General features: G+C 44.5%; 1 protein-coding gene across 1 annotated transcript in view; it reads left to right on the forward strand.

Annotated features, from left to right (window-relative positions):
- FAM124A (family with sequence similarity 124 member A) overlaps window positions 1–9,086 on the forward strand; it is a 92,820-nt gene extending 83,734 nt beyond the window's left edge. The window contains 1 exon segment of the mRNA XM_019668869.1: window positions 5,037–9,086. Within this exon segment, the coding sequence (XP_019524414.1) occupies window positions 5,037–5,843 (807 nt within the window). The 3' untranslated portion in view covers window positions 5,844–9,086.
- The last annotated feature ends 3,216 nt before the right edge of the window (window positions 9,087–12,302 follow it).

Genomic DNA, 12,302 nt, shown 5'->3' on the forward strand with positions numbered 1-12,302 from the left:
ATAAAATGTGCTTGGGAGCCTTCCCTCCTTCTGTATTTTTTGGAATAGTTTGAGGAGACTAGGTATTAACTCTTTTTTGAATGTTTTGTAAAATTCACCTATGAAGCCATCTGGTCCAGGACTTTTGTTTGTTGGAAGCTTGTTGATTACTGATTCAGTTTCTTTGGTAGTAATCAGTCTGTTCAGAGTTTCTGTTTCTTCTTGTTTCAGACTTGGTAGATTGTATGCTTCTGGAAATTTATCCATTTCTTCCAGATTGTCAAATTTGTTGGCATATAGTTTCTCGTAGTATTTTCTTACAATTTTCTGTATTTCTGTGGTATCTGTTGTCACTTCTCCTCTTTCATTTCTGATTTTATTAATTTGGGTCCTCTCTTTTTCTTGGTGAGTCTGGCTAGGGGTTTGTCGATTTTGTTTATCTTTTCAAAAAACCAGCTCTTGGTTTCATTGATCTTTTGTATTGCTTTTTTGGTCTCTATTTCAATTATTTCTGCTCTGCTCTTTATTATTTCTTTCCTTGTATTCCCTTTGGGCTTGTTTTGCTGTTCTTTTTCCAGTTCCCTTAGGTGTAAAGATAGTCTGTTGATTTGAGATTGTTCTTGTTTCTTTAGATAAGCCTGCATTGCTATGAATTTCTGTCTTAGGACTGCTTTTGCTGCATCCCATAGATTTTGGGTTGTTGTGTTTTCATTTCGTTTGTCTTAAGATAGCTTTTGATTTGTTCCTTGATCTCATTTTTTACCCACTCATTATTTAGTAGCATGTTATTCAGCCTCATGTATTTGTGTGCTTTCCGGGTTTCTTCTTATAATTGATTTCTAGTTTCATAGCATTGTGGTCAGAGAAGATGCTTCATATGATTTCAGTCTTTTTAAATTTATTGAGACTTGTTTTGTGGCCTAACATGTGGTTTATCTTGGAAAATGCTCCATGTGCACTTGAGAAGAATGTATATTCTGTTGCTTTGGGGTGAAATGCTCTGAAAATATCAATTAAATACAGCTGGTCTACAGTGTCATTTAAGGCCACTGTTTCCATGTTGATTTTCTGTCTGGAGGATCTATCCATTGGTGACAACGGGGTGTTGAAGTCCCCTGCTACGATAGTGTTACTGTTTATTTCTGTCTTCATGTCTGTCAAAATCTGTTTCATTTGTTTAGGAGCTCCTATGTTGGGTGCATAACTGTTTACTAGGGTTATGTCCCCTTGTTAAATCGATCCCTTTATTATTATGTAGTGCCCTTCTTTGTCTTTTTATTGTAATCTTCATTTTGAAGTCTATTTTGTCTGAAATAAGTATTGCTACTCCACATTTTATCTCATTTCTATTTGCATGAAATATCTTATTTCATCCCTTTACTTTCAGTCTGTGTGTATCTTTTGATCTAAGATGAATCTGTTGTAAACAGCATATGTATGGGTCCTGTTTTCTTATCCACTCAGCCACTCTATGACTTTTGATTAGAGCATGTAGCCCATTCACATTTAAAGTGATTATTGATAGATGCATATTTATTACCATTTTGGTATTTGTATTTCTGGTCTTCCTGGGTTAGCTTGTTTTCCCTTTTCTTCTGTTTAAAGAAACCCTTTTAACATTTCCTGCAATGCTGGCTTGGTGGTAATGAATTCCCTAAGCATATTCTTTTCTGAGAAGCTCTTTATCTCTCCTTCAATTTTAAGTGATAACTGTGCTGGGTAGAGCAATCTTGGTTGTAAGCCTTTAATTTGCATCATTTTAAATATTTCCTGCCACTCCCTTTGGGTCTGCAGAGTTTCTGTAGAAAAGTCAGCTGTTAGTTGTATAGGAGTTCGTTTGTATGTAACCTGCTGTCTTTCTCATGCTGCTTTTAGGATTCTGTCTTTGTCTTTAACCTTTGCCATTTTAACTATGATGTGTCTTGGTGTGGACCTGTTTAGGTTCAGCTTGTTTGGAACTCTCTGTACTTCCTGGGCTTGTATGTCCATTTCCTTCACCAGAGTAGGGAAGTTCTCAGTCATTATTTCTTCAAATACATTCTCGATCCCTTGCTGCTGCTCTCCTCCTTTTGGTATTCCTATGATGCGAATATTGTTGTGCTTGATGTTGTCCCACAGGTCTCTTAAACTGTTTTCATTGCTTTTTATTCTTTTTTCTTTTTGTTGTTCCAACTGCGTGGTTTCTGCTATTTTGTCTTCTAAATCGCTGATCTGATCCTCTGCTTCATTTAATCTACTGGTGATTCCTTCGAGTTATTGTATTCTTTTTATTCTCCATTTCAGTTATTGTATTCTTTAGTTCTAACTGGTTGTTTTTTATGGTTTCCCTATCTTTATGTCCGCACTAAGTTCCTTAAACATTTTTATCATCAGTGTTCTAAACTCTGTCTCTGAAAGGTTGGATACCTCTGTTTCATTTAGTTCCATTTCTAGAGGTTTCTTCTGACCTTTTACTTGGGACATGTTTCTTTGTTTCTTCATTCTGGCTGTCGCTCTGTCATTGCTTCGATGTATTAGATAGATCACCTAAAAAAGAAAAAAAGGGGGGGGGCAGCTCCACACCTGCTTTAATCTGAAGACCACTTGCTCAGCAATAGAGAGACTGGGCGACTCAGCACCAGCTGTTGGGGGGAAGGGCTGAACGTGTCATGTGCCAGCCTCTCTCTCAGGCTTGCAGTGAGCTTCCCGCAATTAGCTGCTGTGTACTCTGGACCCATGCTCACCACCAAAAATCCTCACAGGTTGCTGTGGGCTGTTTGCTGCTGCAAAAAACCCTCTGTGGCCTGTGGAGGTGGGGGCCAGGTACCAGGGGCTCAGGGTGCCCCCAGTCACACAGCTCTAGGTGGGCGGGACAGGCCCCCAATGCACCACAAGATGTGGTCAGTGGCCCCCACCAAGTCAGAGCAGCATGCACTCTTGCACCGGCAACTAGCCCACGCAAACTCGCCAGGAAAGCCCTGGCCGAATCACGCAGGCACACAGTTCACGGCCCAACACTCCCAGGAAAACTCTCAGTCTCAGCCTGTTCCAATCAGCTGCTTGCGAATCAGGCAGAGCACACACAGTATGGAGAGCGGGGACCCAAGGCAGCTCACACACTCCCACATCTCAATGAACAGCCTGTTGGAGCCAGAGTGCACCCGCCAGGCATTTCCCTGGCTACACAGCACAAGCAGTGCGGAGGGTGGGGATCCAAGGCCACGTGCGCATCCATGCACACACACACTTCTGTGCCAATTCCAACAGACCATTGCGGTCCCGGACCTGAGCCTCTGTGGGAGGGCCCAACCCTGAAAAAATGGCACCCTCCTATACACTACTCGTGTGCAAACTCCACACCAGGGGAACAATGGTCCCAAAACCTCCAGCTCCCGCACCAAAGGCGTTCAGTTCAGTCCTTCCCCGCAGGCTCCTGGGCCCCGCTCACACAGCTACTCCCTCCACCAGGGACCGGGTGAGTGCTCACCAGCAAGTCCGTGTGCCAGCTCCACTGGTTCTCTAGCCGCCCTCACCTCACCAAGTTGAGCAGAGTCCTCATTAATTTCTAATGCCAGCTATCGTAGAACTCCTCTTCCCAGCAAAGTAACTCTGGGCTGGTGAGCGGGGTGTGGGACCAGAGGGTCTCTCCCCCAACCAGAGGAGCCTCCCCACTGCTCAGGTGTCTCTCACAGGGTTCGCCCTCTCTCGTCTCTGCCCCTCCTACCAGACTCGATGTGGCCTCTTCTTTAAGTCTTTTGTTTTAGAGGTTCTGTTCATCTAGTGTTCAGGGGACTTCTGAGGTTGAATGTTGCATAAATTATTTGTAATTTTGGTGTGATCCTAGGAGGCAGTTGGCACAGCATCTGTCTATTCCGCCATCTTACCGGAAGTCCTTGTCTTGTATCTTTTTGATGAAATATAAGTTTCATGTGGTCAAAGACTGAGTCCTTTTCATTGTAGTTACCTCGATTTTACAGTAATAAGTTCTCAATAAATGTGTATTACATTGAACTAAATTTCCCAAGTGGCTATGAGAAACCAGGTTCCTGCTGAACAGGGAGGCAGGGGTGTTTGTTTTCGAGGGAATGGCCAGTGTCTCAGCTTGCTGAGTGCCAGGAAATATCCCTCATAGTGAACCACAGTCAGAATGCTTTTCTTATTTCAGGGATTCATAAATCAGATAGATGATCCTATACTAAATAGAGCCAGTCTCACTATCTCCAAATCCATTATTTAACTGAAACTTTGCATTGTAAGGTTGCCCTGTCAGCTTGAGCTCTGAGCCAGACCAGAGGAAGTATGTAAGAGATGCAGACCCAGGTAGAAGAGAGGACCCCAGGTCCATGTAACAGTAACAGCTTCCTGCTGAGCTGCAGGGAGGGTGGGGAGAATAGGAGGATGGGGTAAGACATTAACGGGTACAACTGCCTGCCCACACCCTATAGGGCATCTGAGGGATTAGTCAGTAGTTGCAGCCTCCTTTCCTGTGCAGTATCTGGAAGTGGTCAGTGGTTCCTAATAGCAGGTAAATAAATGCTAATCTCCTTCCTGAAAGCCCTTCACTCATTGCAGATTTATCCTTAGCATGTGTCCTGATGGTCACACGGGTACTAGAGTCAAGTTTGTCCCATATTGATCTGACCTGAGACTGTGCATCTCCCATCCTAATCACTTCCATCCTCTCATCTGTAACATTTTCAAACAGTAGTGCCTTGGTTGGAGGGAAAGAACCCTTCGAACATTCTTTTTACATTTAATGGCGATCCTTCTTCGATCAGGCTCAGCCAGACCCTCATCCTTGTGGCTAGTCTGTTAAGCCCCTGTGTATGTACTTAGGGAAGTGTTATTCCCTATTGTGACCAGGGGCTGCGGTCTCCTCCTAGGTCCTGATCAGGATCACCCCAAGCTCTGCTCCCTCTGTCTTTGCTTTAGAGTTTGGAGAATGAAATTCTTGGCAATGCTTTATTGCCCCGACATTACTGGAAGTTTCCAATTAGGAGAAAGTATGTTTCATGATGTGTTTAACAATAAATCCCCTCCCCAGGTGACTAATGGGATGTGCCCTCTTCCCCCAACAGGCGCAAAGGGTGCACAAGAAGTTTCCTAAACCCAAAAGAGCTCACCGCTCCTCGGCGCAGAAAGTTCATGCTATGCCTTCCCCTAGTGCCACCACCCCGAGCCGTACCCCTGGCAGAGGCCAGCGGCCTCTGCTGGACAGTCCACACCTGGAGCCCAGCCAGATGGTCCTGCCTGCTGAGCACCGACAGGAATTCACCAGACGAGCCAGCAGCACCCCCAGCCTTTCCTGGTCTTTCCAGAGAAGCAAGTCCTTGTTTTGTTTACCCACTGAAGACCCCTCCCCAGCCTCCTCGGCTGTACCAGGATGGTTTTCAAACACAGGTGCCCCAGGGCACTGGGCGTCAGAATGCAGGCACACCCACCCCCTCTCCATTGATGACTTAGAGGGGGCCCAGGAAACGGACGTGGACACAGGCCTGCGGCTGTCCTCCTCAGACCTGTCTGTGGTCTCTGCGTATTCCGCACCCAGTAGATTCTGCAGCTCCTTGGAAACACCCCTCCCCTATGAAAGGTGTGGCAGCCACTGGCCCATGCACAAGGGTTCCATAGAAGAACCGCTGCCCGCTGGGAGCGTGGTGACCACGGAGACCTCCCGGGCTTCCCTCCCTTTCTTCACTAAAAGGCCTTCCAGCTCCTCGGCCACAGCGGTTGCTGCTGCCCCAGCGTCTAGTGCCGCCTCACTCCCAGAGTCATCCCCCAAGCTCTCTGGTGATGCTCCCAATGCCGAGTGGACAGGCAGAGACGTTCTACCACCCTTAGCATTGGCTGGACCCGGGGACAATGACACTGAGGAATTCTACATCTGAACACCTTTTACTCTGGTTTTTCAGGCACAGGGCTCAGGCCCCACGGCCCCTCTGGGGTCTGAACACCGCCCCTGTTCTCAGCCCAGCTTTCCCAGATCTGTCTGGAACCTAATTATCTGTTTCATGGGGCTCGTTAGCACACTTGCCATGCCACCCATGCTTACCTGAGAGGTGGTATATTTCTAGGGACTCTGGGAAAATACTGGCATTTTTAAGCAAATAAATTCTCAAGAAACTTAAGTCGTAAAATATATTTTTTGAACACTCAATTCTATTTGAGATATGGTTGAGTGTGCTTATACAATTTAAATGCTTCATATAATTATTTTAAATGAAAAGAAAACCTATTCAGCCAGAGCCAATTTGGCAGTTTTTCTTGCTGTAAAGGAAAAACAACTAAAGCCAAAATGTTGAATGTGGGAAAGATACTAAGTGACTTGTATGAGAGATTAGTGCACAGTAACATAATATACAACTTACTGGGTTCTCCAGATAGATTTGCACTACCAGGGAACAGCGACCCTAAGAATTTCCAAGCACTGCGTATGGTGAAAAAAGTCCACTTGTTAAGACAGCTGTAAACATATCAGACTACAGTAATACCTCAACTTGATGCCATGCAACATCTGAAAATCTGGATGTACACTAAAGTGGCAAGTATGCTTTATAAAGATTTTGCATGAGTCACAGATTTTTGGTGCATTTAAAATATGATTTGAGTTCCAAAAACTAGATTTGCCTCCACCTCTCGACAATATATTCACTGTCACAAGTGAGGGGCTACAGAAGACCCCTCCACCACCTGGATGTATGTGGATCACTGAGGAAGAATCCATCATTAGTTACAGAATAATAAGATTTAGGCATAGTGGGCAGGTAGTCTTAGGATTCTTCCATTTTAAAAACCACAATCTAAGGGCTATATATGTATATATCTATAGAAATCACAGGAGCCACATTTTATACTGCTTTCTCCAGTAAAATGTATTGTCATCCTGTCTTCTTCATTTTTAAATAGCTTGTAACATTTTAACTGGCATGTCGAATGCACAGATTAATAAATGCCCCCCTCTTCTCCAAATGGGCAGCTTTACACGACGTGCTCCCCTGAACAAATACTGTCGCGTAGATAGCCTTGCATGAGTGCACAGGAGCCTTAATCAAAGCCGGAGCTCTCGCCCGACCGTGGCCCTTCCTGCCTGTTTGTCGGCTTCTGTCCCAGTGTGAATGGTATTTACATTTCACCCCTCTCCCACTCCCGTAAGGGTATGTTTACAGTTCCAACCTCAGCAATGCCAAGTGTGGGCATCGGGAGCAATGCCAAGCTCTCTCTCTGGTTGCTGTTTACCTTTGGGGAAGCAGAGCACGGATTCGCCTCGCTCATTTCCCAATCTGGTGCTCTCTGTTTAAATGTTCACCTCCCTGGAAGTGCCCACACCAGCCCCGACACAGCCCAGCATCGTCAACACGGCCCTTCTGGCAGCTGTTACCAACCATCAGACTTGCGCTGAAGCCTCAATCATTGCCATACCTGCAATGAGAGCCTTAGATCCTGCCCCCAGCATCCTGGATGTTCCAAAACTCCGAATTATCATATTCTGCTCCAGTTTAAGTAAATAAAAATATGGTCTTTTATAATTTCTAGACCAGGAGTGAGCAAACTTTCTGGGAAGGGCTAGATAATAAATATCTTAGGCTTTGCTAGCCAACTGGTCTCTGTCAAAACTGCTCAACTCTGCCATTATAGCATGAAAACAGCTGCGGATAATAGGTAAATGAGTGGGCATGGCTTAGTTCCAATCAAACTTTATTTATAAGAAAAGGTGGAGGGCCAGATTTGTCCCAAGTGTTGTAGTTTGCCAATCCTTGTGCTAGACTGAGGCAGATTTAAGATCCCAGCCAGTCGGCAATAAAGAATCTAGGTCTGCAGCCCTCTGTGCTGTGATACATGAGGCTAACAGAGTGAGGTCCTCAGGTAATGCCAATGGCTACAGAACTACAGGGCGCAGATCGGGGAGGGGCTTCTTTTTGCAGAGATGATTCCTAGAAAACCACTAGCTTGTGCACCTCCTGCCTGAAAATATGACAGTCAGTAGCTGATGATGAAAAGCAACATGCTAACGTTAGGAAGGAAGAGAAAACTAACTTTGAGGTGTCTATTGCAAGGACCTTCTTCACTGCCAGTTATCATGGGATAGCAGCACTGAATACTGTAGACATTCACTTTGCTCAGTAACACTTGAACTGTTGCAGTATTTGATTATCCATCTGGTTGTTACAGAAAAATTCTAACCGTAATTGATGGTTGTTGCCATAATAGTACATTGCCTGTATTTCTACCTCTAGTAATGGGCTTTATGCGCCCAAGGATTTTTAAATCCTTGAGCCTGGGCAAGTAAACAAGTCTTTTTAAAAGAAACCTGGTATACTAGCACAAAACTGATCAATTTTGAGAAATCGTTAATGCTCTTGAAGTGGTTTTTGTGGGTATGAAACAAATGGTGAGAATTTGAATTGGTCCCTCTTATTATAGTATTGAAATTAAGTTTACTTAATTTATCATGTCATGTTCATGCCCTGATTTTATATACTTGTATCTATCAATAAACATTGTGATAGTTGATTTAAAAAAAAACAAAGGAAAAGAAAAGCAACATGCTAAAGTTAGGGAAGAGGAGAAAAATAACTTAGAGGTATGACGCAGCCTCCAAGGAAGAGGGCGGGAGTAGCAAGTCAACGAGGCGTGAGTGGACCACCTGCCACGTGATGGCTCCCCCGTCTTCATCCTTAATCAGTACGCTTAGTTTAGTGTACTCGCATGCACCCCTAGGATCGATCACCTTAGAGCCCAACTCTGATGCTCCCTGGTCCCACCCTTTTTCAGTGACCCACTCGCAGCACAGTCCATTCAACCAAACCTACTCCAAAGGATGTCAACACCACCATTAAAAAGCAGAAAAAGATGCCACCATAACACAGAGAAGGGACGAAAGCTCACGACAGACCACATTCAGGCCCTGCCCTACCCTACCCTACCCTCCAGTGCTTTGGTCGGAAACGGCAGTCACTCCGGAGTAGGAGTCACAGAAACACTTAAGAGAGCCCCAGCTTCCATTTATAGCCATTCACTAGCATTTTCCTCTTCCACAGCGGCTCCTGACACCCACTGGTAGATCTGACTCTTGGATTAGTATTGTGATAGATGCTGGCATACTGTAGGTGCTCAATAAACTTGTTCAATTTAAAAGCATTGAGATTGTCTCATAAATTATTTCTCTCCTGGATTAGGCTCTGTGATGTAGGAAACCTAGGTTTTGAGCCCTATTATTTTTGACATTTAATGGAACCCAGTTCGCTCCCCACCCCCCACCCTGCTTGCCCCAGAAGGGTCATGTTAGTAAGTGACCTGGCCTAGCTCAAAGCTCATCCCTTATTTAACGCTTTTCCAAATAAGACTCCCTAGAATTACAGCTCACAGTCCCACCGTGACCTACCCTAAATACTGCTTCGTATCTGCTTTAAAGATCAAACATTTCTCACGGTGGTCCCTAACTGACCTGCTGAGCCCTATAGAAATCATCTTGGGTCACCCGTGGAGGTGGGGCTGGAAGCCACTGAAGAGGCTTTTGTGATGTTGGGAAAGCTGATGTGGGTTGTAGTGCTGGATGCCCCTTGGGCCCAGGGGCCCAACAGCAGAGAAACAGTCACATGGAAGTCTAGTGCACTGTCTAGTGCATTCCAGGTGAAGTCAAATGGTTACCTTTATCAAGAAGACATTTGGGTTCATGGCTGTCATCTTCAGCCCCAGGTAAATCAGGAGAAATGCATATATATATATATATATATATATATATATATTCCTATCCTCCTACTGGGCTTTCTGTAGATGAGCAAATTCTCCAATCCATCAGGTAAGAGGCACATGGGTAGACTCAATTCCTAGAAGAGATTCTTAAAGGCAAATAAAACTAACTGTGGAGAATTTCTCCCTCCCAAACCCCCAGAACAGTCTCAATGACCAGTTCTGGCCAGTGATCCCAGGACTGAACTTCAAGAGAGCAGAGGAAACAGCTGAATAAGTCACCTTCTACATCTCTGCCCAAGGCCACATTGCTCCACGTGTCTGGTCTGGACATAAATGTCCCCTTCTGATTTGTAGGGTTCTGCTTTTCATTAATCCTCTGGAAATATAATTGATCAGATACTTCTCAAGCAGAGGCTTGAGAAAATAAGAGAAATCAACATAAATAAAAATGAATTCTCAAAACATCTTTTGTCACAATTATTATAACAAATAGATTCATGAGGGGTCAAGAACCTGAATTTAAAGATTTTTATATAATTACATTTTTCCATCTTCTACTGAAGGCTTTTTTCTAATCTTGGGCATAGAGGCCTAGATACAAAATGACTTAAAATGACTTAAGTTATCTGAGTGAATAATGGAGGCAAACATGAATGATAATGTTGGCACACTTGGGTCTCTTTCAGGGTCAGTTTCTGTTTTAGAGATGTGATAACTATTGTCCAGTGATGTGACCACTTTAGGAGCAATGTATTCATTTCAGACAGAAATCACCAGAACATTGGGTGAAGCTGAAAAGGCCTCTGCCTCTACCCCTATGACACCCTCCGTAAACTCTCCATTTGTGCTGAGGGTCCAATTGTCTCAATTGTGTCCAGTTGTCTCAGATGAGGTAGAAAAAATGAAGCTGCTTTTGAGAATGAGGCACAGCCCCCAGCAGGCCTGTTCTGGTTGGGAGTTGCCCCACCCCATTTGAAACATTGATCTTATAAGCTGAGCTTCTGAAAGAAGCTGATTAGGCTCCCTTAGGCCGGCTTTGCCCAGTCCCCAGTACAATTTGGACAGGGGCCACTCACAATGTGTGTGGCACAGTTCAAGCAATGGCCTGCTGAATAGAAGAAACACTTTCAGGTCAAATCGTCTCGCTGAAGATGACTGCAGGAAAGCTTTGGCGCCACCTGGTGGCCACCATGCCCAGGAGGATCAGCAGCTGCCCTTTCTGTTTAAGACTCCACCTGGATGAACAGGAGGGAGGTATTTCAATTCTGTTCATTATTCTGCATCTAAGTATTTATTTCTATAAGGTATTGAAGCAACTTAAATTATAAAGATGTAAGACAATGCAAGTAGAAATAGAAAATCAGGGCTAAGAAAAAAAGTATAAATATGCCCATCATAAAGAAAAACATAACTGCTGTGGATGAATTTCCTAGAAGCCAAAGCAAAGAAGGGAAATGTGAGTAGCTCAGCAGTTATCATTTGTGAGAAGAGAATCTAGCGATGTTGTCTTATTTCATTGTAATTGAAGTTGCCTCAATGTCGTTCCTCAACTTTCTCGGAAGGCGATGTCCATAAGGGATTTTCTCTGTAGGGTTATTAATTTGGTCCAAGTTGGTAGCTTTCTTGATTGGAGGATGAAGTTACAAGACCTGGAGGAGCGAACACAGCCACACACTTTGGACGAGCCTCCCTAGACATCTTCAGCCTCACTGTGAGTACAAGGAAATTTCGCCCTCAACAGAAAGCCTGGAGGCTGGCTTCTTCTGGTCTCTTGAGGCCAAATCTGTACAGTTTGGCAGGTTCAGAACAGGACGCAAGGCTGACATCCTACTGGGAAACTCGAGGTTCCTGCCCATGGTTCTAGCCTGTGTGGGTGGAGAGTCCACAGCTATTGGAGCGCCCTCTGCCTCCTCTGCAGCCCATGCTCTGCTATCGCAAAGTCAACTCCAGTTCTCTAACCTCCTCCAGTTAAGAGACTTCAGGTACTTTGAAACTTCCAGATAAGTTATAAATCTCTTCATCCCGCCCTTCACTGAGATTCCTGAAAAACTGTTAGGAATTTGCATCTCTGCACCTCTTTCTTCATTGCCCTGAGTGGATTTGCTTATTATCACTGAGTCCCACTGTGTGTCAGGCAGTGGGCTAGGTGCTGAGGACCTAGGATTGAATGGGAGAGACATCATCTCTCCCTCGTGGAACTAACCTCCTGTAAGCATCACTGCTATTTACCACTTACCGGTAGATTTTATAGTCCTCCTGATGAATCTGATAGAATTAATCTCTGCTACAGTTAAACATGGAGTCTCAGATTTCAGCATCAAGTATACCTGGCTTCCAATTCTGACTCTGACGCCACCACTCTCACTATGTGAACCTAGGGTAGGTTATTTCACTTTTCTGAGCCTATTTTATGATGCATAAAACATGAACAACATTGGAGGATCATTAGAAAAATAAATGATACAATTTGTACAAAAGTTCCTATACTGCCTGCAACATAACAGGTATTTAATAAAGGTTGATGTTCTTTTTCTTCCCTCGGGCTGCAGAATGGCCGGCCCCATGCCCTACCCGGCAGGCTCCAATCTCCTTCACAGACTCCCTGTGCCGAGTAAGGCAGACAAGGTTGGGCTTCAAAGTGCTCTTTTTTTTTT

This window comes from Hipposideros armiger, unplaced genomic scaffold, assembly GCF_001890085.2.
Source record: "Hipposideros armiger isolate ML-2016 unplaced genomic scaffold, ASM189008v1 scaffold_541, whole genome shotgun sequence".
In the NCBI taxonomy this organism is placed as follows: domain Eukaryota; kingdom Metazoa; phylum Chordata; class Mammalia; order Chiroptera; family Hipposideridae; genus Hipposideros; species Hipposideros armiger.